General features: G+C 44.2%; 1 protein-coding gene across 3 annotated transcripts in view; it reads right to left on the bottom strand.

Annotated features, from left to right (window-relative positions):
- LOC142498676 (cytochrome P450 2G1-like) overlaps positions 1–26,528 on the bottom strand; it is a 127,337-nt gene extending 100,809 nt beyond the window's left edge. For all 3 annotated transcript variants that reach the window (XR_012802522.1, XM_075606938.1, XM_075606939.1), the window contains exons 1-2: positions 26,313–26,528; positions 125–287 (exon numbers count right to left, since the gene is read on the bottom strand). Coding sequence is in view for 2 of the 3 variants with exons in the window: in XM_075606938.1 (XP_075463053.1) it covers positions 125–287; positions 26,313–26,492 (343 nt within the window). In the remaining variant the exon portion in view is untranslated. The remainder of the gene's footprint in view (positions 1–124; positions 288–26,312) is intronic.
- Positions 26,529–27,360: the final 832 nt, after the last annotated feature.

Raw genomic sequence — 27,360 nt, 5'->3', positions numbered from 1 at the left:
ATGGCTCCGAGGGCAAGCATATGAAGGGAAATGGATGAGCTTAATACCGTATGTCTGGAATTGTAGTGGTGGGAGAGAGTGGGATGTACCACTAGAGGGAATGTAATGTACACAGGTTTCTCACCATATCCCTGGAAAATTCTGTCCAGTGTAGGCAGCCTTCCTCTGCCACTGAACTCGTCTCCTTGATCAATGAGGGCTTCTTTCACTGCTTTGTAGCCACAGAGAATAATAACAGGACGTGACCCGAAGTATAAAGTGTACACTGAACCGTACTTCTCCGACAGCTGTAAAGGTAAAATAATGGGTGTTACTTTCATGACATCATAGTGTCTCTTATTTAAGACTCCACTGTTTTTGCAATGATAACATTGATCAGTACATATACTGCAAGTGGAAAGAGAGAAGCAGGTACTTTCAGCCAACAGTAAATATTGGATAGTGGTTATCAGAACATCTTATTTTCAGAGTCTACTAATGCAACAGAGTTGTCAAACACAGCACCAGATTTAGCAAACATCATTATCTCCTGCTTTATTTTCATAATATGGGTGACACTCTTATGCCTTTCTTGCCATAGCTTTTTCTGTAAAAAGCTTTGCTAAATAATACTTGTAAAGACAATGTTCTTTATTTTAAAAAAAATTGTAAACTTAGATGTAGTTTTTATTCAGGTTAGAGGGGAGTTATATTTCATATATATTATATTTGTGTAGCCTTCTAAAATGTAACTTGCTCTACAATTTAGGGTAGCACCATCGATGGATTATGCTACTGCCACCGGGTGCCACTATACACTTGTTGAAAATGACTATTATATATATTTTCACGCATATTTTAAAAAAAAAACATATTCTAGTGGAACTTCTACCTCCAAATGTATGCCCATTTTCTCACATCAGAAAAACCCACACGATCTGCTGGTCAATGCTCCCTCACAATGGCCCAGATTTACAAAATGGTGCTAAGATTTAGCACACCTTTATTCCCATGAAACTAAAGGCATACTAAAGATTAGCACCCATTTGCGTGGATATTGGCCATTGATTTCTCTATGAAATTGATCATTAGTTACTATTTCAATTGAGGTCAATAGAAAAGAAATATATAAATGGTAAAAATTGACCCTTTTTATCTTGTGTGCCACTTTCAAATGTACGATTTGCAGAACCCCAATCCACTTATTTTGCATACAGATGTTCAGTAGAAAAGCTTAATGTTTCCATCATCGGAATAAGCTGCGGTCACGCAACCCTGGTTGCCCTGGAGCAGGAGGATTAGCACGGTGGGGGAATCTGATCTGGAGGCATGGACCCCCATAGCGAGACCCCAGCAGACACTGCCTCTAGAGCCACAACTTTTGTTTCCCAAGCCGTGGCTCCAGAGACAGTAAATCTTGTTACATCTGTATAAAGCGTAAAATATTATTTCAATAATAAGCAGATTTCTGTGTTATATGTTATTTTATAGAAATGCTCACATTGTATTTTAATCACACAGCACCCTATACAGTTTTAGGTTTTTAGATCCATAGATTTTCCTTCACGTTCTATATACATTAAACAGTATAATATTTTTAACTGCCTTATACTTCTTAATTGTACCTTTATTTGTTTCTTATTACCCCAAAATGCACAGGACTAAAAAGAAACGTTTCGGTCCTCTGAGAGGGACCTTCTTCCAGGTAATGCAGTGCACAAATGACTAAAGCTCCATTAAATACCCATTACCCAGTGCAATCACCTACTCACCACCAATGAGAGAGTCAAAAAGTGCCCGGTGGAGACAGCTGCACAGAATCATTATGCGGAAGTCAAAACAAGCACCAAACACCAAACTCCCACCCACTCACATATATACTGGCCGATCGAAAAGCAGTTTCACCTCACCAATCAGCACAATGATTTCTTCAAATTTGAAAAAAGTTACTACCTGTAACTCAGTGGAACGGCTAAGGGGTCAAATATGGCGCCGGTGTACTGTATGTCAATTTATTTATGGATGTTTATGAACATAGGCACGTACTATCTGACAATTCATATGCTTGCTATATCCAAAAATACTGTACATCAGATACATCAATGATGTGTTCATTCTCTTGGGTGGTAGCGTAGATGATCTGACATAATTTGTCGAGAGTTTGAATATGATCCATCATTCGATTTACACTTAATTTCAGCCCCACTAACATTCCATTCCAGTACATGGGGTATACAAATCTGGAGGCGAGTTAGCTACTAAGCTCTACTGTAAACCTACGGATAAAAACTCTATGCCAAAAATAAAAGTGACAAAGGCGCTCAAAGGCTGGATCCTTTCAAAATAATGGTATAAGTAATATACAAATAAACAGGATAGGACAGGGGAATATTCTGATTGATGCTTGTAGTAAAGTCCCCAGACAGACCAATGATCCCTGAAGGGCAAGATTTTTTAACAATACTGTATAATAAAATTTGTGGTTTAGATGATATTATGTATACCAGGTTTTCTACCCAGCAACAGGTGATGACGTGGGGGCGTGCTTGCCCCTTGTGGCGTGTTCCCATTGGCTATTATGTCCTTATGTGGGAGTTCACTTTCCCCATCACTCACTGAGTCCCAATGCGGGGGGGCTTATTCCGTTCACGAGTTAGCTTATTTAATTGAACGGGCTATGATGTGGTTTTGCGGTTTAACCCAATTCTCACGTCCATTGACTTTTCCTCTTTCAAGTTATAAGCTAAAAAGGTAGCGGATACATTTTGATAGAAACCACTTTAGCTAGACCGCAAACCACTTACTAAATTAACCTTGCGGTTGCGAGGTCGAAAGCTTAGAAAATGATCCATATTCTTTCAACGCAGCCACTCATACAGAGCCATGCGTCTTCAATCAGCGCTTGGTTTAGCGCTCACAGCACCCTCTTGTGTCTCAAAACCAATTGGCACAGTTTGTATACATTCCTATTACTGCAGTAAGGGAATGAGCTCCAAAGGAAAATGGTGTAGGGAAAAACATATCAGTGTGGTGCACATACAGTTAACCCCTTCAGTCCCAATGCGATTTAGGGTTAATCAGCCGGGTATAATGCCTTTATTAATGGCCTGATTAACCCCTATATCGCCGCACCTAACCCAACTCAAATAGCAGGCTCTGCCCCGACCACCTCGTCCGGTGGTTAGGCTGGCCTGGCAGCTCTTGAGGTTGTCAGTTCATGAGGATTGTCCTGGTGGAAAGGCCATCAGAATTGCCATACTCACTGCCCTTCTTGTGCTGGATGGTGAAATCAAATTCCTGCAAAGCAAGACTCCAGCGCATGAGCTTGGCATTTTCCCCTGACACCCTCTGCAACCAACGTAACGGGTTGTGGTCCGTGATCACTGTGAAGGGTCTACCATAGAGATAGAGCTAAAGTTTTCTCAATGGCCAGACACTCCTTTTCAATAGTGGCATAAGCCACCTCTCTGGGCAGCAGCTTGTGGCTCAGATACACCACTGGGTATTCACTGCCCTCCTCCCCCACTGGGCTGAGTACAGCATCGATACCATAGTCAGCGGCATCAGTCTGCACCAGAAACTTTTTTGAGTAATCTGGGGCAGCTAGGATAGGGAAAGCCATAACCTGCTTCTTAGTTTTGGGAATGAGCCAGTGCACTATTGCTTCCACCTTGGCTTGCTCTGGCTTAAGGTGCCTGCCACCCACCCAATGCCCTAGGTACAGTACTTCTGCCATCACTACTAAGCACTTGGTGGGTTTCAAGGTGAGTCCCGCTTCCATAATTCTGGCTAGCACCGCAGCTACATGCACTAAATGTGAGTCCCACGAATTGCTAAACACTGCAATTTCGTCCAGGTATGCCCTTGCAAACCCCTGCATACCCTCCAGTAACCGATTGACCAAGCGTTGCATTCTTCATCCCGAATGGCCTCACTAAGAATTCATAGAGGCCACTCGGGGTAATGAATGCCGACTTCTCCCTAGCCTCCTGGGTCATGGGGATCTGCCAGTAACCTTTACTGAGATTCATGGTGGTCAGATACTTTGCCCACGCGAGTTCATCTAGTAACTCGTCCATGCGGGTCATGTGATAAGCATCTGACACCGTCCCTGCATTGAGCTGTCGGTAGTCCACACAGAAACAGATGGTTCCATCCTTCTTAGGTACCAGGACTACCGGACAATCCCAAGGGCTCTAGGATGGTACAATTACTCCTAGGGCCAGCATCTCTTCTACCTCCCTCACTATACTGCCCTTAATCTCTGCTGATACCCGATAGGCATGCTTATGCAGAGGGCGCAGGTCACCTGTGAGCACTGGGTGATCTGTGATATCGGTCCTGCCAGGCTTATCCGTGAACAGAGCCCTATACTGACCTAGCATAGTGCTGATTTCTGCTCGCTGCCTGACACTCAACTGGCACCTTATCTCCACCTCCTCTACAGTACCCGTCTGCGTAGCCTCCCCTAAGAGATCTGGCAGAGTTGGTTCCTCAATAATTTGGGTCATATAATTGTCTTTAAGCACCTCAAAAACCTGTTTCCTTTTGTTGTAACGCTAATCTCATTGCCGCAGTCTATGTCTGGATAATTAAAATCCCCCATTATGCAAACATGACCCAGCTTCTTCAATCTCACAGAAACAGTGGCGGCCGCCTTTAACCTAATGCGGCTTTCTCCGCGGGTTTTTTTAAAACGCGGCGGCGCGCAGCTTTTTTTTTTTCGTTTTCCCGCGCCGCGGGCGCTTTCAATGATAAGCGCCATTAACGCTTATCTGTTGACGTGACCGCCGCGCGGGAAACTCCTTTCCCGTCGGAAAAAAGCCTGCAATTAACCCGGCAAGCTTTAGAATAAAGCCGGGACAGTATTTGGTGGTTTATAGCATATTCCCACAAACATTTTCTTTATACTTTTACCTCCACTGCTAATTTCTATCCATAAAGTCTCTACATTTTCATCATTCCCTTCATAAACATCATCCCTTATAATAGGTTTTAGATCCGGTTTAACATATAAACATAATCCACCTCCCCTTCTATTTGTTCGATCCTTCCGAAAAAGGGAATAACCCTCTAAATTAACTGTCCAGTCATGAGTTTCATCCCACCATGTTTCAGTAATGCCTATGGTATCATACTGCTCCCTTGCAGCTATTAATTCAAGCTCCCCCATTTTATCTGTCAGGCTTCTTGCATTAGCAAGCATGCATTTAAGTTTTTTTTCAGCCTGTACTATTATCTTATCTGCTCCTTCCTTTCTGCACCCACTTGGTTTAGTCTTTAGAAGTTTTCTAGTATAATCTTTATTTACTATGGTTGTCTCACTGCTTGTCAAACTCACACTTGCCCCCATTCTACCTCCATATCACCTTGTATCCTCCTCTATTCCATTTAATTCATTATCTGTTTCATTCTCCTCCCTCCTCCATCCTAGTTTAAAATCTCCTCCAACCTTTTTAGCATTCTCCCCCCTAGCACAGAAGATCCCTCTTCATTGAGGTGCAATCCGTCCCTAGAATATAGATGGCACCTCTCAGAAAAGGAGTCCCAGTGCTCTAAAAACCCAAACCCCTCCTTCCTGCACCACTTTGTTAGCCATGCATTAACCTCCCTGATCTCTGACTGTCTCCCTGTGGTAGCGCATGGCACTGGTAGTATTTCAGAAAATACTACCTTGGAGGTCCTTGCCTTAAGCTTTTGGCCTAGATCCCTGTAATCATTTATTAGGACCCTCCATCTTTCTCTGACTTTGTCATTGGTGCCAACGTGTACCAAGACCGCCGGGTCAATCCCAGCCCCCCCCCAACAATCTGTCTACCCGATCCGCAATGTGCCAAACCCGAGCACCCGGGAGACAACAAACAGTTCGGTTCATGCGGTCATGGCAACAGATTGCCATATCTACCTTCCTAATAATGGAGTCCCCTAACACCACAATCTTTGTTTGTATCGGAGCATCCTGAGTCCCCACTGTGCTGGAGGAACTATTCCCCTGGCTGCTAGAGGAATTAGTCTCCCCCAGCCTTGCCATTTCTGCCCCAACATTCCCAATATCTTCACTCAACATGGCAAATCTATTGGGATGTGTCAGCTCAGAAACAACCTGCCTCTCCCTATTGCCCCTGGTTCCCCTTCTAACTGTCACCCAGCTACCTACCTGCTCCTCACTAACAGCAACCAAGCTACCTACCTGCTCCTCACTAACAGCGCCACCATCGGCACCACTAGTCGAAGCAAGGGCCTGCTTAGTGAGCTCAAATTCCCTTTCAAGATTGCCAATGTCCCTCAATATTGCAAGTTGCCACTTCAGATCAGCAATCTCTGATTCTAAACAGACCGCCCGCTCACACCTCTCACAGCGGTATGCTCCTTGGAACAGCTGCTCCAAGTGCACATACATGTGGCACGATGTGCATTGAGTGGCATTTTCAACCCTGCTCATTCTAGCAACTATGAAGTTTAGAAGTACTTACAGTAAACTGTACTTTAATATTCTATACCCTGTTTAATCACTTCCTTGTTCAACTGCTTCTGGTTCGAACTGCACACACTTTAAACAACCAGCACTTCAAATCAACCACATGGATCAGTCAGTACACACAAGCTCAGGATTCCTTAGAAGCCTCTGTTTAAATAGGGACACCCACCAGGTGTGTTAGATTATCAATTGACAAACCCCACCCACTGCAGGTGTGTTAGGCCAGCCAATTAACCAACCACACCCACTCTGCCTCAGGCAGGAGAAAGGGGAAAAAAACAGGCTTCAAATTACAGCACACTTTAAAAATAAATTAACCCACTGCACACTCCCCCAAAACAGCAACCCTTGCGAGTCTACCCAGTACTTCCCTTCCTTCTGGTCCTAACTGCACACACTTTAAACAACCAGAATTTCAAGTCAACCAAACGGAACAGTAGATACTGAACAATTTGGGAAAGCAAGGCACATACGCATTGGAACCTTCTTGAAACGCATATGCGTGTCATCACATCGACAGTAGGCGCATGCGCATGTTAACAGGAGACGCCCCCGAGAAAATTATTGGTGGGACTTACTGTGGGAACTTCTTTAGGGGACTGACTGACCATTACAGTAAAACTTTTTTTTTTCCTCTGAAAAGAAAACTTTGTCATCTCATGCGGAAAACGGCAAATGGAGGGATATCGATGGATAATATCGCTTTGTGTAAAAAAAAAAACACGTGCCGGTGTCAACAGTTTAGTGGCCGTTGTTATTGATTAGGATAGAATACAGTAACTGAGAGCTTCATAGAAAACCTGAAACAGTATGCTGTTGTTTTCAGACCGTATACAAAACTTTATATATATATATATATATATATATATATATATATATATACTATATAATAAACCCGAAAAATAAAAAATATGCATTTATTCTACATGTATTCCAGTACATATGTGTATTCTATACCCGTACAGCACGTATTGTTTTAATACACTTGTGATGTACTGAGCATTCCTACAGTATACAGTACAGTACTGTACAGTATGACTGGACAGTACTGTACTGTATGTTCTAGAAACACTGTATTTTGTACAATATAAAAGGAGACAATGGAATAATTTAAAACAAATCAACATTTTCTTTTATTGGTGGAGTAAGTACAAAAACATTTATGGAGTAAGTAAAACATTTTTTTTTTTTCAAATACAATTTAAAAACATTTAAAGTGTAAAGCAATTTAAAACATTTACAGGTGTATAGTGTACTGCTAGTGAAAACATGTATGTACAAAAAGTCAAAAAATTTACAGTAGGATGGTGTACAGTACAGTAAGTCAGGCCTGCACAACTCCAGTCCTCGAGGGCCGCAAACAGGCCCGGTTTTCAGGATATCCTGAAAATCGGGCCTGTTTGCGGCCCTCGAGGACTGGAGTTGTGCAGGCCTTGTGTAAGTAAAAAAAATTCTTTATTAATAAAATTTAAAACACGCAACATCTCCTTTATTAAAGTACAGAAAGTCAAAACATTTACAGCACAACAGTATGGGGTTAGTAAAAAAATTCTTTATTAATAAAATTTAAAACAAGGATGGTGTGCTAAACAGAAAGTCAGGCCTGCACAACTCCAGTTCTCGAGGGCCGCAAACTGGCCCAGTTTTCATGTTTGTGGCCCTCGAGGACTGGAGTTGTGCAGGTCTTGTGTAAGTGAAAACATTTCTTTATTAATACAAGTTAAAACAAGCAACAAGTCAAAAAATAAACAACAGTTGAACAGTCACGCAAATTCGATCCCCACCAGATTGTCCTTCCAGGGCCGATGCCTTGTATGATGCAAAATGCCATTAATGGCGTCTCTCACGATTTTCATTACAGGATCTGTAATTGAAAAATAGCGCCGCAATTCCTCCACAGTAGTCCTTCTTAAATTTTCAGGAAGCGCCCTTTTTTCGCGATTTCCTTCGTAGTTTACTGTCACGCCTGTATGCCCACAGACCAAGCTAGACCCCAGTACTGAGGTGGGAACTGTATGATACCACACACCCACAGCAGTGGGAGTAAGCCCGGAGTGTGGTATAGCGTTGCTGGGCCTGTTGGAAGAGTTATTAGTGTATACTTGCAACGCTTTGGGAATGTCCGTGAGAATAGTTGTGTCCGTTTGCCAATGTTCAGGGATCCAGAGGGTAGAGTCATCAGAAGGCAAACCAGGTCCTAGGAAGCCAGAGGTCAGCGGAGTCGTATGCGGAGCAGGGTTCAGAGGGATACCAGAGAGCAAAGTAGTCCAGGGTAAGCAGGGGTCAAAGCCAGGGAAATCCAAAGTAACACAGGAGCAGGTAATCACAGGAGCACAGGGAGAGCACAGCATAAGTCAGGTACACACAGGGAAACCGGAACTATGCAGAGCGAGGAAGAGGTGGACAGACAGGGATTATAAAGGAAGGTACACCAATGACAGAGAGGGGAGGAGTAGAGAGAGAAGTGGGAGAAGCTAGAGATAGGTCAGGGAGAGAAGAGGAGGAGACAGAAGGGGAATGGCCTGAACAGCTTGGCAGGCGGAGACAGGGGGAACCTGATAAGAAGAGTCTGTGCGCGCGGCCCCTGTAAGCTGGGGATGCGCATGCACAAGTTGCAACACAGGTGCGGCCTGCACGGAGCAGGGGAAGGCCGCAGGAGGGGGATGGAGCCAAGAGGAGGGGAATGCGCGCGAGGCCTGTGCCCGCGCGATGGCCAGCAAAGGCAGAGAGGAGCATGCACGCGCGTCCCCCATGGGCTGAGGGGGTGCACGCACCGGACGCGTCACCAGGCGTGTGGAACGACGCGCCGTGGGCTTCACGCGAGGAGGAGGCAACGGGATGGATGGCTCCACAGGGGAAGGTAAAGGAGCTACCGTGGGGGAGAGAGAGCGGGGAGGATTAAAGCAGGGGCTAAGGGAGCGCGTGAGTATGCGAGACCTGCGGGGAACGCGCTGCGGCAAGGGGAGAGAGGTAGAAGATGAAGGAGAGGAGTGGGAAGGAGTAGAAAGGGTAACAGGAGATGGGAGAGAGGGACAGGGAGAGGAAGAAATCTCCTGAGTCGTCACATTTACATTGTTGGTCCACCCGCAGTACACCAAGTAGGACACGTGGTGCTTGAAAATTAACATGGCAAATTTCTGGGGTAAACCAGCACTCATCACCCTATACTTCTCCCTGAGAGGATTGGGCAGCTCGCGCAGGATGATGTCGGGCCCCGTATTGATGCAAGCGTATGTGGGTATGTGGGTGTTCTTCTGTGAGCGGGTGTGCTTGTGGCGGCGGGTGAGGGTAGGTTGTCTGGGAGGATAATCTCCTCCTGTCTTGGTTGACGTGTTGTCTCCTGGCGTGGTCTTGACAGGATTGTCATTTCATCCTCGTCAACCGCATACATGTACACATATTCTTCTGGTGGAAGGGGTGCGCTTGGTGATGGAAAGCGGTCGAAGGTCCATTCATCCCATCCATGCCACCCTCCTGCTCCGGCGTCGGAGATACAGGGGCATGAACTCAGAGAAAATTATGTATCCCCGCTATGTCAGTCTTTATCTTCTCCATCTGTTGATCCATCTTCTCCATCCGTTGATCCATCTTTTCCATACGTTGATCCATCTTCTCCATCCATTGATCCATCTTCTTCATCCGTTGATCCATATATAGCATGGTCTCTAAAAGAAGATCTATCTTTACCAGCATAGTAGAGTTCCCGGGGATATCGACAAAACCCATATCGACAAAACCCATTCAGCATGCGGTCTAACGAGCTGGATCTTGTGCATGGACTGCTGTGGACACATGGGTTGATGGGTGCTACGGAGGATGAGATGGGGGTTCCCTGGAAAGAAATGGCAGCATCGACGAAGAAGGATGGAGGAGGTGACCTGTGGATTTCCGGGAGAGAAGCTGCAGAGTAGTCTAAGCGTAATGGAGAAAGTGACTTGTGGATTTCCGGGAGACCAGCAGCAGCGTCGTCGAAGAGTAGTGGAGAAGATGGGCTGTGGTTTTCCAGGAGAGCAGCGGCAGCGTCGTTTACGAGTAGTGGAGAAGATGGGCTATGGATTTACAGGAGAGCAGCGGCAGAGTCGTCAAAGCGTAATCGAGGAAGTGGCCTGCGGGTTCAATGGGTTGGCTGCCATTTGTTTTGCTTCGAGTGTACATCACCGAATTTCTTCTTGACATAATAAGGCTTATGTGTATTAAACCCCTTAGCCTTTGGGGTCAGCAAAAGGTTTTATTTATTAGCCTTAGCCTTTCGCTTTGGCGTTGGCTTTGAAATGGCTCCCGCCTTTCGCCTTTTTTGCATGACAGGCACGGCAGTAGCGAGTGGGTTCCTGCATCCGTAGAATCGGGGTGGAAGCAGATGGCACAATGCAGTATCTGGACAAGGGAATGTTCAGATACAGATCATCAAGTGGTGGGCTATGCAACGTGTGTAACCTTTTATGCATGGCAACGAGGTACAGGTGTTAAAAGTGGGCGTACTCTAATGTGAGTCATTAACGTATAAATACACCATCCATTTTGTGGATTCACTGCACATTGAATACACATCGACTAAACATCGAATATACATTCTTGTGCTTGTATTTCTTTCTACTTGCAGCAATGCCTGTTAAAAAGATTTCAAAGGATCTCAGCATGAGAATTAAGGATATGTACACGAGCAGACAATGAATTGCAGATATCCACTGCTGGTTAGCTGCTTCTGGCCTCGTTGTACCAACAACCACCGTGTGCTATCATACACACGGTTAGACCAAACAACGCATGAGGACACCAACGGTAACTAACGCATAATTATATTTATATAACTGTATAATACAGTATATCTATCTATTATTGTTTATACAGCATTGCTGCATATTAATATTGCTATATACAGTAGTATAGATCTATCTAATATTATAGTTATTTCTGTTTATTTATACAGGTATTACTATATAATGCAATATATCTATCTATTATTGTTTATATTGCTGCAAAAAAATATTACTATATAGTATAGATCTATCTAATATTATAGTTATTTCTATTTATTTATTACTATATAAAACAGTATATCTATCTATTATTGTTTATACAGTATTGCTGCATATTAATATAACTAGATAGACTAAACAAACAAAAAGATACCCCAATGAATGCACTCAAAATTATAAAGTTGGAATGGTGAAAAACATTAAAACTAACTGTTTAATATATACAGTATAATGAAAATAAAAATAATTGTACAGAGGGATGTGGTAAATTGATCCAAGACCACTCCCTAAAGACATACCAATTGAGACTTCAACATGTGTTCCATGTAGAAGAAAACCTAAAGCAACACTAGTCTATAAAAAGTCTAATAATGAAGAGGCTATCTTGTCCAGAAATAAATTCCTAATGAATTAATAGTGACAGTAAATGTCTCACTACTATTATCTAAAAAAACTGGTAATGTATGGTATTACCAAATACCAGCACTGGTTCCAAAAGGAATAATAAGGACAAAAAATATATACCAGATTGGTAGACCTATGACATAGAACTAGTGAATCTTGATAATAGGATAATGTTTCTATGTAATATATTTACATTTTTAACTTTTAATGATCAGCTTGGCAATAGTATAGGACCACGCACCAATCCTATCTAAATTGTCTGGCATCAGCTGAAGGATCATATCCGAAAAGTCGTAAAACAATCCAAAAAGTATGAGTTGGCGCAAGGCATAATGAGTTTTTGGAACGATGTACACACCGTGGAACAATGCAATAAATATATTGACCATATTGCGACTGTGTTGCCCATTGTGATCGAGCGTAATGGGCAAGCATCAGGAAGGTAGTATGGTATAGTACTGTACTGTAGTATGGTAAGTACAGGCACAGCAAGTACAGTATGATACCGGTAAGTATGGCACAGATTTTTTCTTTCCTGAGAGAGCAGCACTAGCCATCTGGTTACAAAGTATTTAACAGTAGTTACAGTATATAATAGTTCCAGTATAGACTCGTTTGACAGTACTAGCTGCATACTGTAGTCCAATATGGAGTAGCTATATAGTACACAATGCCATAATACAGTATGCACACAACTGCACTAATTTTTTATTTTCTTGTCTTTTCAGAGAAAAAAGGATGGACAGGGGGAGGGGGGTATCATGTGTAAATTTTGTGAACTGTGTGTATAGTAAAGTGTATCTAAAGTGCAGTCATGATTTACACAAAACCTCTCCTCTCTCAATGAACAACACAGAATGAGGAAGAAGATAAAGACGGAAAAATTGTATTACTGTTTTTAATTATTATCAATGTGCATTATTCATGATTATCCACCGCCCCACAATTTTCAACTGTGTTGTACTATTTTGTTATTTCGCTTCTGCATACTTCAATAGTGTATCTACAGTCATGATTCCCACAACCCCCCCCCCTCTCCCAATGATTATTTGTATTTTTCTTTCCTGATAAAATAAAATACATATTTAATTACCTCAAGATTTTATTTCTTTGAACTTTAAATTCACTGTGAATGTGTGTGGGGGGGATTCTTCAAGAAGACATACAGTTTTAATAATTGGTTACCTTTGTAATAATTGGTTACATAATCAGATTAACATAAGGGATAGCCAACAATAGGAAAATTAACGAATGGTCTGAGAGAGGTTGAAAAGCACAAAGACAAGCTTATGAAATGAATGGTTTTCGAGAGGTGTCGATAAGAGTTTTTTTTTTTGGGGTCTCTCTTGAACTTTGCAAGCAAGCAGTGGTGAAGTTATAAGCGCATGCGCAGTAATCATCAGCTAGCTCCCTTCCCAAAGAGGATTACACGCAGGCGCAGAGAGGTGGTGCTCGGCTCGGGACAATTAAAAGCACAAAGACAAGCTTATGAAAATAAATGTTTTTCGAGAGGTGACGATAAGAGGTTGAAATCCTTGGGCGAGCCCTGTTTGTGTCTGCGTAGGGTATGTGGGGTAAAGCTACATGAAGGATTAGCTGTACTGTAGTTCATAGACATGACATATTTTCAACAGGCAGGTCATCATAATAATTTCATCCCCACACCCCCAAATACATAAAAAATCACACAAGCTACAGCACCGATTGAATATCGTAATATCAAGATGGTTTAGGCAGGCACATGTTGAGAAAATAAAAATAAAAAATGACGAGAAAAAAAAAAATGATGAGCATTAATAATCAACACAGAAGAATAAATCAAACCAGGCTCTGCACTGCACTGCACGTTATACACGCAGGAATGTGATGACAGGAATGTGATTGAAGACAGAAAGCAATCCATTCAAAGGAATGGTGTGGGAGAGTTGTACTGTAGATAAGAAGTTGAAATACCCTGCAGTGCAGTACATTAGTCTGTGCGTGTGCGCGGGCGAGCGAGGGGAGAGCACTGTATATGCCGAAATGTGATACTGTTACAGTACAGTACACGCCTATGCGTTTCAACAATGTTCAAATGAGACATACAGCAATGTACATGCATGTATAAATATGGAAATTTACAATTACTGCGCGCGCACACACAGACTGTATACTGACGTAGGTTGAACTGCTACAGTATTAGACTTTGCAGACAACAGCTCGCGAACACCCACCTGAGTTTTTAGACGGTATTGCTGTATTGCAGACAGCACTAATAATATGCTAATATTACGAGCGCTAAAATACCGGAACATATTCCGGAAAAAAAATATATACTGCATCTGCCCGCGGTTATCAGAGTTGCGCCGCTACGGCCGCATTAGGATAAAGATGGCCGCAGCTGTAATACTGGCCACCTGCTTGTCAAGGCTAAGTTGGGGGGACTGGGTACAGGTAAAGGGGACAGTAAGTCAGGGTTAGTATGCAACTTTTTCTGGCTTACAGAGGCGGCACACTTTATCCTTACCTGGCTAGTGCCGCAAGCCAGGAGGTGTCCCGGCTTTCTCGTTTATTTCCCTCGGCGTGCCGTGCGTCATTGATGCACGGTCACGCTTCATCGGGAGCGTGCGCGCATGGCGCGCATGCCCATGGCTCCCCGAGGGAGCCCGGGTGTCCCGCGATGTGGGGGATTACGGTGGGGGGCTCCGGGGGACCCGGCAGACCCGGAGAGGGGAGGGGGAAGCCCTGATCGGAGGACCGATCCTCCGAGGCTCCGGCGCGCACCCGGGACAACTCGGCGCGCGCCGCTTTCTGTTGCGGCCGAGACCGGGCAAAGGTAAGAATAAACTCGGCCGCAACAGTACCTGTCTGGTCTCCGCAGAGACTGCGCGAACTGTAGATCCCAAATGCAGGGGGACAGGGGCTGGTTCTGCTGCCATCCTTGCTGACTGGCTCCTGGTGATCACTGCAACAGGTGCCAGCTCAGTTTTAAAAATGCAGGTAACGGGTCTGTGACAGGGTGAATAAATGTCACAGCACTATGCCTAGCAGACTTATGTGTAGGTCTGCAGTGATGCAGTGAGAAGGTTAACTATTAGCTGAGTTGATTAGTCTGATTCCAGCTGCCTCATCAAGGTGTTTTAAAAACCCCAGGCTGTACACACATGAATTTCTGGATCTACAATTATTTGTAGACATAGACAAAAAAATCCAAACGGATGTTTATAGGAAGCAAAATGCCAGGAACACCTTTCTTAGGGCGGACAGCTGCCACCCATCCCATGTCATAAAGGCCATACCAAGGGGACAGTTCCTCAGACTGAGAAGGAATTGTTCCACTATGAGTGGTTTCCTTTCTCAGTCTGAGGAGCTTACAAGGAGATTTTTGGAAAGGGGATACCTCAAATCACATTTAGCAATTGCATTTGAAAATGCATTACATACAGAGAGAGCATCATTGTTGCCCACACATCCAATTGGAGATTCTCGCCTTGCTAACAATGTTAAGACAATTGGTATTAAACAGGACTCACATGGACTGACAGAATTAAAAAACAAATGTCCTCTTTTTATTTCACAATTCAGTAAACAAAGTGGAAAAGTAAACTCTATAATTTCAAAACATTGGAATGTCTTATCCATGGACCCTGTCCTTAAAAAATATGTGGATTCTGGTCCTACTTTTGTATATCGTAGAGCGAGAACAATTGGATCTCATGTTTCACCAAGTGAACTCAAATCTTCTGGTCTCAAAAAAACTTTTATCACTAGGGGTTCCTTCAAATGTGGCTCTTGTAGTGCATGTAAACACATGAAGCCTGCCAAAAGTTTTTTCCAGTTTGCCTTGCCACCGCCACATGGTGTGAATATATTACCAAATAAGGAATTTAAGATTAACAGTTTTATAAATTGTAAAAGTCAATTTGTGATTTATCTAATAACATGTGGTTGTGGCAAGAGGTATGTGGGGAGGACGACTAGAGCCCTTAAGGTCAGGATGTTAGAGCATTTAAGGCTCATAAAATTGAAAGACACTAATCATCCAGTCTCAAAACATTTCACTGAATGTGGTCAGGGAGGAATTAATAATTTTTCCTTTTTGGGGATTGAATCAGTTATTTCTAAATCTAGAGGAGGTGATCATATCAACCTTCTGGACCGTAGGGAGGCGTATTGGATCTTCACTCTCCAAACGCGCTTCCCTATGGGCTTGAACATTGACTGGCAACTAACACATTTTTTGTAAACATTTTTGTGATAGATGTATTATGGTGTAATTAGTTGGTAATACAGATTAAATAAGACAATTGTCATTATATTGGACATTATATTCTTGTCATTATAACCTTTGAACCTATGCCTTATCATGCAAATATTATGCTAATATGTAAGCTTAAATTGTTCTTTGATGTATCTTGTGGATAATACTTTTATAATGGTTGTATTTCCCTGGTTCCTATGATTTAGGTACACAATCTGTGTTATGCAGTATGTATGTGTAATATGTCTTTAAATTTACTTTTCTTGCACATTTTTTTATCATGTCTAGAGGTTTTTATTTTTAACTTTTTTTGTATATAACTTAGTTGCAACACAGCTAGTTTTTTAATCCACCTTGTTCATGTTTTTCCTTGATATAATAGTACCCTTTATTAAGCATTAGTTTAGTTTAATATAGCTTTATTTCGTTTAAATATGCTTGTCCAGTTAGCAGCAATGTATTTTGTTCTGCTGGAATGGTCAATAAAGCTTTGTTATTGTGTTCCTATGTTTGCCCACATCCAAAATGGCCACACTGCCTTTGGTACTTCCTTTTGCCCTTAGATTGGCACTGAGTCGCTCTGTTATGACGTCATCAGGTTCTGATTTTTGGCGCGAAATGGCCCACAGGTAAGAGGGTATATAATGGATGTTATCACATTGTGTTTTATCCTTGAAAAAGAACGCTGCGACGTTCGAAATGCATTGGATGGGTCTTTTGCCACATTAAAGTGCCCTTTTAATCATTTTTTTGTTCTGGTTTCTTCCTGCTCCGTTTGTGCTGGTGCGCTTTTTGGTCTCCCTTTTCCCTGTACACACATGCAGGCTAGCTGGTCAAGAGATAGTACTGAAATGCTGAAGTAAGATTACTGCTATAAGGTCTGTCTTCAAAATACTTGTTTGATGAACTCTGTGTACTGTAAGCTGTCTTGTTTTTGTATGCTGAAAAGAAGCTGTTTTGTTTTTTTATGCTGAAAAGAAGCTGTTTTGTGTGCTGTATTTTTTAAGGCTCAATAAATAAGCCTTATCAAGAAAACCCACGTGTGGTTGCATGTACCCTGCAACATATGGTGTCAGAAGTTCCGGGATGTTGAGAGGCTCCTGCAGTTGAAGGACAACACAAAAAAAAAATTATAAAAACAAATGGAAGAATTTGTAAAAGAAATTCTGTGTGAGCAGACCAGAAAGCACGGACTGTTAATGCAGGAGCAGGCCCAACTACTATTGCAGCAGCAAACCCAGCTTCTAACCCAGCAGCAGGCAGCACAAGATGAGCGGAATGCAAGGAAGTGCCCCCTCCGGAGTTATCACTGGATAATCATTACGTCGAAACGCGTAGAGTCTGGCTCGTTAGCCATCTTACAGGAGGAAGAGAAGCAGAGGGAGTCTTGGTGGTGTCTTCTGTTCCAGCGAGCTGTGACGACACGATGCGGAAGGGACGTCACGATGTCCAGACGCACGAGAGAGCTGAGAGCAGTGTGTACCGGGCGGTGAGAAATTGCTACACACTAAAGACCCAGCTGCATACTGCCTTTACTTTTACGATCTATGTAAGCCTCCATTTCTGACCTTTATTTATAAAACTTTGTTATTCTATCTGCACCATGGCTATTTTCTCTTTTTCATGAGATTGCTGTCCGTTTATACCGCACCTGACTGGGATGTTTCACGGTTCCAGACAGATTCAATGCTTTAAAATCTACTTCGTTTGTGAGTAGTGATTTGGCAACCCCTTATATTTCTATAGACACTTTGTTACTGTATTACACTGTATATATTTTTTCTTTTTTGGGTATCCGCGACGCTCCCCTGGAATTCGATCAACAGTGCTGACCCAATTCCAGGGGTCTGTCAGTCCAGAACATGCGAACAAACCCCCGGTCCTCCTGAGGAAAATGGCTCCGAACGAGGATCTAGAGGCTTTTCTACTGACATTTGAAAGAGTTGCCGAAGCCCAGGGTTTGTCTGCAGATCGCTGGGCAACCGCTTTGGCCCCGATCCTCATAGGAGAAGCCCAGTCCTCATATCAGGGCCTCCCAGCAGATCGGGCAATGGACTACCAACAAGTTAAAGCCGCCATACTGGATTGCTTAGGTCTGACCCCAGACCTACCGGCAGCAGTTCCGGAACCTGAAGTACACCGCTAAGATGAAACCCTGGGTCCTCTCTCAGCGGTTATTGGACTTGTGTACTCGCTGGATACAACCCGAGGAGCACACTAAGGAGGCAATTCTTGAGCAAGTTATTTTGGAACAATTCCTACAGAAATACCCCCTTCCGCACGCTCTTGGGTAAAACGCCATGCAGCTGGAACCCTAGCTTTTGCAGTCCGACTCGTTGAGAACTTTCTTTCAGCCGAGGATCAGGAGAGTGCCCTGCACCCGACGGATCCAACTTCACCAGCACTTGCGGACACCCAAAGAGGGAGATCGGAACAACAGGGAATCTATGGCCCCTCCACACGCAACCGCCAAGTGCCACGAAAGGAGCAGTCCTTCCAACAAGGAAGAGGTCCAAACGCCGGGCACCACCGACACCCTCATTCCCTTCATGATGTCAGCTTGTCACCAAATGAGAGGAACTTTCGAGGACGTCGCCCACAGGACCCATCAGATGCCTGGTCTCCAGTATCCGATCCAGCGGAGCACTATCCACGGCACCCTCCTGCGAGGGAACCCTCTCCATGTTCGGCCTTTGGAGAGAAGGCCACTGTCATGTGGACTGTCTTCAGATGGATTGTTCCTTCAGCATGACTGTCGCCTCTGCCTTCCCCAGAGGAAGTTGCAAGTCCTGATTACTTCCAGTCCAGATTGGGGGTAAAACCGTCCAGGCCCTTGTAGATTCAGGCTCTGGAAAAACGCTGGTACTCCAGGAACTGTTATCTCCTGATGTACTTTCCTTTGACTCCCCATGGAGTATAGAGTGTATACACGGCGATGTAAAATGGTATCCGACGGCCAAAATCCTGCTATAGGTAGAAGGTCAGGAGGCAGCATCGAAGTAGGAGTCACTCCTTGGCTCCCTGCCCCCGTTTTGCTCAGCCATGACTGGCCTTTCTTTTCAACCCTAATGGCTCCAGTCTCTCAGGAGGAGCCTCATTCTCTGGCTCAGGATAAACCTGGTAAACTGTTCCCCTTCTCGGCAGACCTGTTCCCCAGTAGACACCGGGTTCCAAAGTCTCAGGCAAAGACGCTATGACAAACAGGACTGGTTGCAGAAATCTGGGACTCAAGGTGGCCATACTAATAGTCAGGAGTCACAAGTGATGGCTGGGAATGGCTAAAAAGAGGGTGATATAGGTCCTGGGGATTTACCAGAGCTCTACCTCCCTGATTTTCGCCAGAGGCAAAGGGAAGACCCAGTCCTTGCCAGACAATATGATAAAGTGGTAAAAATTGATGAACTGATATTGACTGCACAGGGGGTGATAGTATTCCCCAATTTTGAATTGTCAAATAATATCCTGTATATGGTGAATAGGCAGACACAAACAGGGGAGGTCACCAGACAAATATTGGTTCCCAAGGCGTTTGTTAAATCTATATTCACCCTAGCCCATACTGTCCCTTGGGGTGGTCACCTTGGTAGGGATAAAACCTTGGACAGTATTTCGTCCCGATTCTATTGGCCAGGGATGCATAGTGATATTGCTAAGTTATGTGCGGCATGTCCTGAATTCCAGCTAACTAGTCCAAAGGGACAAAAAACAGCCCCTTGGTTCCCCTACCCTTGGTGTCAGTTCCCTTTGAGAGGATTAGAGTAGACTTGGTAGGACCTCTAGAACATTCTGCGAAAGGACACAGGTTCATCCTCGTAATAGTTGACTATGCAACAAGATATCCTGAGGCGTTCCCCCTGAGGACAGCAACGGCGAAGCAAGTAGCCAACACATTGTTGGAACTGTTCTCACGGGTTGGACTTCCCAAGGTCATGTTGACAGACCAAGGTACACAATTTATGGCAAAACTGATGCAGGATGTCTTATAATTACTAGAGGTCAAGTCTGTTCGGACATCGGTCTACCATCCATAGACTGACGGATTTGTGGAAAGATTTAATCGAACGCTAAAAGGGATGCTGAGAAAATTTGTAGATTAAGAGAAGAGAGTCTGGGATGAACTTCTCCCTTTTCTGCTGTTTGCAGTGTGGGAAGTTCCCCAGGCCTTCACTGGATTCTCTCCATTTGAATTACTGTATGGCCGCTGTGGCAGGACGGCCTCGCGGCGGGGTCAGTAAGATGCTTGACACGATGGGAAACTTTAAACACTAGTGGTTTATTAGCCACAACCAAAATAAGCACGGGTGCACTGTCCCTTTAAGAAACTACTTTCTTGCAAATTAAAGCCTAGTCCCGTTAGGGACACTAACTCACTTCTTGAGCCCTTACTAACAGGACAGCCAGCTAATCTAGTCATGCCCAAAACATGCTACACAAACGATAACCAATACGTATAAGAATAAAGTCTTATCTGTATAGCAGCTCCAGCAGCAAACAGGAACACGGTTCTGGGGAGCAGGCTTTGTCCAGCCACGCAGCAATCTGTATCTTTATCTTTACCCTGGGTTGGGGTCCCAGCTGGTCCCAGCAGCAGAGCTCCTCGCAGGACTGCGGGACCAGATCAACAGCAACGGCTTCCCAGCCGGGAGAGTTCTCTCCACCTTCCTGTGGAAAAAACAAGCTCACCTTGTGTGAGCAAATTCCTGCTTTTTAAAACACTTGTTTCACTGATAGCTCAGCCCCTGTTTAATTAGGCTGCAGCTTTGCTTTCTCTGTCTGAGGAGATTAACACTCAGTGATCTGGCAGCAGCATCTCTCCATTCACTGTCACAGCCTATTGAGTCAGTGACTCTGTCACACCGCCAACCCCGGGGTATCCTAGACCTCCTAAAGGAGTCCTGGAAGGAACAGCGGTCCCCTTCTAAGAATACCCTGCAATATGTATTAGACCTTAAGAAGTGCCTAGATGTGGTCGGCCAGTTTGCTAGGGAGAATCTTAGGTCAGCCCAGGACAGTCAGGAGAGACATTACAATCAAAATGCGCGCAAGAGAGTGTTTCATCCGGGAGACCAGGTGATGTTATTGTTACCCAGTTGTGAGAGCAAACTCCTAGCCAAATGGCAGGGCCCATTTGAAGTTCTCCGCCGCACGGGTGATGGGGATTACGAGATCGCTCAACCAGGGTCCAGGAAGGGTAAACAAATTTACCATGTGAACTTGCTGAAACCCTGGAAGGTGCAGCAATCTCTATTCATCCAACCGATGGTGGAGGAAATGGACCTGGGTCCTCAGCCCACGGGGAAACATCATTGGTGACGAACAAATCCCAATGGGTAGACAATTGTTCCCTGAACAAAAAGGGGACTTGTTAGATATAATTACTCAATTCAATTATGTTTTTTCTGATTTACCAGGGCAAACTAATTTAGTTTCACATGTGATCCTTACAGGGTGCCTGAAAGCCATAAGGCCCTAGTAGAGAAGGAAGTACAAGAAATGTTACACTTAGGCGTGATTGAGGAATCATGCAGCGAGTGGTGTAGTCCACTAGTTATGGTCCCTAAACCCGATGGGAAGGTAAGATTTTGTGTGGACCTCTGAAAGGTCAATGCGGTTTCCAAGTTTGACACATATCCGATGCCAAGGGTGGACGAGTTAATTGACGCCCTTGGTAACGCGGAATATATATCCACACTGGACTTAACAAAAGGATACTGGCAAATACCTTTGGAGGAAAAGTCCAAGTTCAAAACAGCCTTTGCCACTTTACCACATGGGTTTATACCAGTTTGTGACAATGCCATTTGGACTGCATGGAGCCCCAGCCACATTTCAGAGACTCATGAATAAAGTGCAGAGACCTCATAGGGCTTATGCCGCAGCCTCGCTAGATGACATTGTCATTTATAGTAGACAATAGCGGGCCCATCTAAATAGGCTGAAAGCGGTCCTCAAATCTCTAAGAGAGGCAGGGCTCACAGCCAACCCTAAGAAATGTGCCTTAGTTAAGACGGAAACCAAGTACTTAGGGTATGCAGTGGGAGGTGGGAAAGTAAGGCCACTAGCCGACAAGGTAGCTGCCCTGAAAGAAGTTCCGACCCACCAAACAGAGACCCAGGTACGCTCTCTGCTGGGTTTAGCAGGGTACTATTGGCGGTTCATCCCCAACTACTCGAAAGTTGCAGCCCCACTAACAGACCTCACAAAAAAGTGTGCCCCTACACAAGTGGTATGGTCAAGGGAGTTCCAAAGAGCCTTTGAGGTGGTAAAAAGGTGTCTATCAGAGGGTGCAGTCCTTAGAAGCCCAGACTTCGATAAGCCTTTTATCGTGCAAACCGATGCATCAGAGATAGGGCTAGGGGCAGTGCTCCCACAACAGTTTGAGGGAGTGGAACATCCGATCATTTTTCTGAGTAGTAAATTGTGCCCAAGGGAAAAAAACTACTCAGTAATTGAGAAGGAGTGCCCCGCAGTAAAGTGGGCAATTGAGACCTTGAGGCATTACCTGGAGGGAGTCCATTTCCCTTTGGTAACAGACCATGCGCCATTGAAGTGGTTAAATAGTATGAAAGACTCTATTGCTAGGTGGTATATGGCCCTCCAACCCTTCTCGTTTGAGATTCAGCACAGACCTGGAAAAGAAAATGCGAATGATGATTTCTTCTCTAGAGAAGTGGTGGATGGTCAGGCTTCAGCCAGGCGTGGCCCCAAGTCATTGCCCAGGCAATACCCCAACCTCCCTCACCCACCTCCCTCATGCCAAGTATGGTACCCCAATCCAAAAAGTTCCGGGAAACCTGGATTGACCATGGTCCTCCCTCAAGCATTGTAACTTGCATCCTGACTGGTGCAACCTGAGGTCCCATGGTCTCCGCTGCTGGTCCTGAGGTGGCAATTACAGGCTCTCCTGTGGACATCCCTCTGTGGGGTGGCTCCAGGGCTGTGATTGGTTCCTCTGTGTGTGCCAGTAGCACACGGTTGACCGGCCTCACAGCTTGTGATTGTTGACCCTGATGGGGTACCCCGGACCGGTCCTTGTCTGGACAGTCTGGCCTGCGATGTCCGACCTTGTTGCAAGTAAAATACCACCTCTCGTGTCTAAACTCTGCAGCTTTGGGTGCGTTGCCTTCTGCTGCTGGCTTGTGGATCCATTGAGGGGTGGTTTTGACTGCCTTGGTCAGACTGGCCACATCTTTGGGAGCCGCTCCCTTCTTCATTTGAGCCACATACTCATCTGCCATCCTTGCAGCATCCACACGCGTCTTTGGTTTGTGGTCAAAAACCCATGCCCTCACGTCCGAGGGAAGCTGTTGTAATAGCTGCTCTTGGAACATCAAGTCCAGTAGTGTGTGGAACTTGGTAACCCCATAACCCTCCACCCACTTGGACCCCTGCAAAGCCATGCGAGCTCCATAGTCCACATAGGATTCTCAAGGGTACTTCTCCCCAGTCCGTTACTTGCCCCAAGCATGCTTCAGGGGTGAGGGCATACTGTGTGATCAACAGACATTTCGCATGACAGTAGTCATCGAAATCGATAAGTGGAATACCCTGCACAGTTCGTTTGGTTTCCCGGATTGCAATGGACGCATGCAAGTGGGTACGCAAAACGATCTGTGTTGCAGTTCCTGGCTATGGGACGCAACTTGCCAGCCTGATATCTCAGCCAACAGGAAAAAGTTTGTTCGTTTGGGAACCCTTAGCTCTAACGAATTCCAGAAGAGGGTGATGATCCTTGGTTACAATATTATTAACCCCTCACACCGGAACCGCAGACGCTGGAACTTTTTCAAATCAGGTGAATCTGACTGGGACTGGGCAGCAGGCATTTTTATAGGGTTCAGGGTCCTATACTTAACATATGCACCCAATCCCGCCTGTGGGAATATTTTCCCCACCTATTCCCAACTTTCCAGTACTTCGCAGAAAGGGCAGGTGCTGCCTCCCGGCTGCACAGAGCATGTGTCAACTTCACACCTGAGCTCCATAGCATACCAGGGTCAGCCCCTTACCTGGCAACAATGAGTCAGGGGTTTGGCCACCAAGTGTGAAGTATCCATACTTTACACCGGTATCTGGCACTCACAATATCCCGGCCCTCCTAACACCTAGGATTGCTGAGGCTTTTCAACTCCAGACTTCACATACACATTGAGGCACCCTCTCTGCAGGGTGTCTTTCAAGCACGGAGTTGAGAAATCCCTCAGTTCATTCACCCTTAGCATATTTGCATGGCAAAGGATTTTTCCCGGGCTTGCAGAAAAAAGTTTTCCTCCCTTCATATTTAAAACCAACAGTATAACACAGTTTATTAATACAGTATGTTCGCTTGTGCTACTACTATAAACTTTATATGTGTGTGTATGGTTTCTTTATCCCTCACTGCACTCCAAAAATTAGAGTGCTAGCTTATTCCGTTCGCGAGTTAGCTTATTTATTTGAACGGACTATGATGTGGTTTTGCGGTTTAACCCAATTCTCACGTCAATTTACTTTCCCTCTTTCAAGTTATGAAGCTAACAAGGTAGCGGATACATTTTGACAGAAACCACTTCAGCTAGACCGCAAACCACTTACTCAAATATGTAAAATGGTTGCGAGGTCGAAAGCTCAGAAAGTGAACCCTATACTTTCAACGCGGCCCCCCATTGATAGCCACGCGTCTTCAATCAGCGCTTGGTTTAGCGCTCACAGCTCCCTCTTGTGTCTCAAAACCAATTGGCACAGTTTGCAAACATTCCTATAACTACAGCTAGGGAATGAGCTGCAAAATGGGGACACGGAATATGGTGTGGGAAAAACATATCAGTGTGGTGCACATACAGTTAACCCCTTCAATCCCAATGCGATTTAGGGTTAATCAGCCGGGTATAATGCCTTTATTAATGGCCTAATAAACCCCTCTATCGCCACAGGCACCTTGTGGCGTTAATGAGGACCTGAAGCTGGGATGCTTCTTATGACCTTTTTCTTTTTATCCTGGCATGTCTGTTTATTGACTGATTTTTTCCATGTTTTCACTGCGCATGTTCTTATTTTTATTTTTCACTCTTTATATATTTGTGTTTCCACCTTTTTCACATGTGGTTTATGCTGGTTTCTTTTCTCTTTGCTTTAGCACCCTGTATTTAGAAATGTATTGAGTATCATTAACTAACAGTGGTTGCTACATGAGGTACATCTGCATGTGCTCGTGGTTATATGGGCTATGAGTGCTCGAGCGGGTGAGAGTTGGGTAAGGTGACATGTGTTTTTCTTCTCATTGCAGTAACTCTCATTATCTGGTTTGTTTCATGGGACATATGCGTCGAGCCGATGGTTTATTTACTTGTTTGACCCTGCGCATGTGCGGTGGCCTAGGCTACCTAGGCTACAGAAGGACGCTATTGCTACTGTACATGTGATGTGTATGTGCAGCTGCTTTTTTGATTATTGTTTCTATGACAGCAGGTATGAGTGTGCCGAGTGGATAGGTGAAACTGCTTTTCGATTGGCCAGCATTTATGTGAGTGGGTGGGAGTGTGGTGTTTGGTGCTTGTTTTGACTTCTGCATAATAATTCTGTGCAGCTCTCTCCACTGGGCACTTTCTGACCCTCTCATTGGTGGTGAGTAGGTGATTGCACTGGGTAATGGGTATTTAATGGAGGCTTTAGTCATTTGTGCACTGCATAACCTGGAAGAAGGTCCCTCTCAGATGACCGAAACGTTGATTGCGTTGCCGGTATGTTTTAATACATCATTATTGTATTACAAAGTGTGGTGTGCTGTCTCTTTTTACCAGTGTTAAACCTGGTATATTGGTTCATTTGGATATCTATGGGATAAGCATCAGTCTTTAGGATATGGATGTTGTGTGCATTTCTGGACACATATATACACACACACATATATATATTTTTTTTTTATAATTTTTTTTTTCTATGTTATCCCACTCGTCTAGAAGTGATTTGAATGTCATAAGATCCCCTTCAACAAAAAATGTTTTGTCCCAAGGACCTTCCTGATATTCCCCTCTATAAGAAGGATTTGTCCCCATAGGCTTTTATGGGATCCCCCTTGGTAAAAATCATATGTCTCCATAGAATTTCTTCCCACCCCCCTCAGCAATAAAAGATTCATAACCACAAACATGGGTCCCCTTCATATAAAATCAAAAGTCCCATTATCCTCCTCGTTTTAGCTTTGTTTCGAATAAAATTGAAATGAGAACTGGAAACATATAGGTAAATGACTTACATCCATCAGCGACTTCACCATCCTCCCTCTTTTGATCTGCAGCAAGTTTCCAATCACAGGTAGGGGAGTTGGACCTGGGGGGAGATTACGCCTCCTATACATTGTACTCCATGTTGAATAGATTAGCATACAGGATATCACCACAGCCAGGACAATGGTCCCGAGCACCGTAATATCCATGTTCTCTTGAGTTAAAGCACCCAGCCCTTCTGTCTGTGGTGTGTTGTATATATATTGGTATTAGTGGCTACTGTCCAAAAATTATCGTTAAAGTATCCAAAGTTCACTTGAGCTGTTTGGCACAATTTACAGCTCTAACCAGTTGCCAAAGAGACAAAAGGTTGAGGGACGGTCAGATCATGTTTGGGAGATCAACATGGCTCAGATTACACATTAATCAAAAGTACATTAAAGGACAGTTCACCCAACATGACTAACTTTAAAATTGTAAAAAGACTCAAAGCCTGCAGTATAGTTTCATAATGCAATTTATGCTGTTTACTCTCCCTTTCCCCACTCCACCAGTCAGAACAGAGTTATTTTCCGTACAAGTCTTATCAGAAAATGTTTCATCTGGGTCTTCTCAGATAAGGTCTACTAATGTCACGTAGGGGCAGATTCGCTTCAATGTGGGTGTCACACCTCAGTCTGGTGGTAACTGCTGTTTACTTTTCTGGCAGATTGGTGAATCCTGGCCTAAGTGACAGAGCTTTAGGAGCCATATTATATTGGATTTGGGTTAATGATTTAGAATTAAAGCAAACATTAAAAAAAAATAAAAAAATTCTGTGATCAGGGAAATCGCTTAGAGGGGTGAAAACCAAGACTGCATTGTACAGTATGGAGAAACAAAACCTGTCAGAAAGAAAACAATAAACATGCATGGAAAACTGCCCCTTTAACTAACAATGAAAATAAAAATGCCTTGTTAACTCAGCTCTTTGCATTCAGTAGCCGAATATTACAAGCAAAGTCTTCTGTTTGTGTCTTGAAGTAGTGGTTCAAATGTGGGCATCACATAATTAAAACTAGTGGACCAATGTCAGTG

Source organism: Ascaphus truei, chromosome 7 (genome assembly GCF_040206685.1).
Source record: "Ascaphus truei isolate aAscTru1 chromosome 7, aAscTru1.hap1, whole genome shotgun sequence".
In the NCBI taxonomy this organism is placed as follows: Eukaryota; Metazoa; Chordata; class Amphibia; order Anura; family Ascaphidae; genus Ascaphus; species Ascaphus truei.
This window is presented reverse-complemented; position numbering and strand designations above follow the sequence as displayed.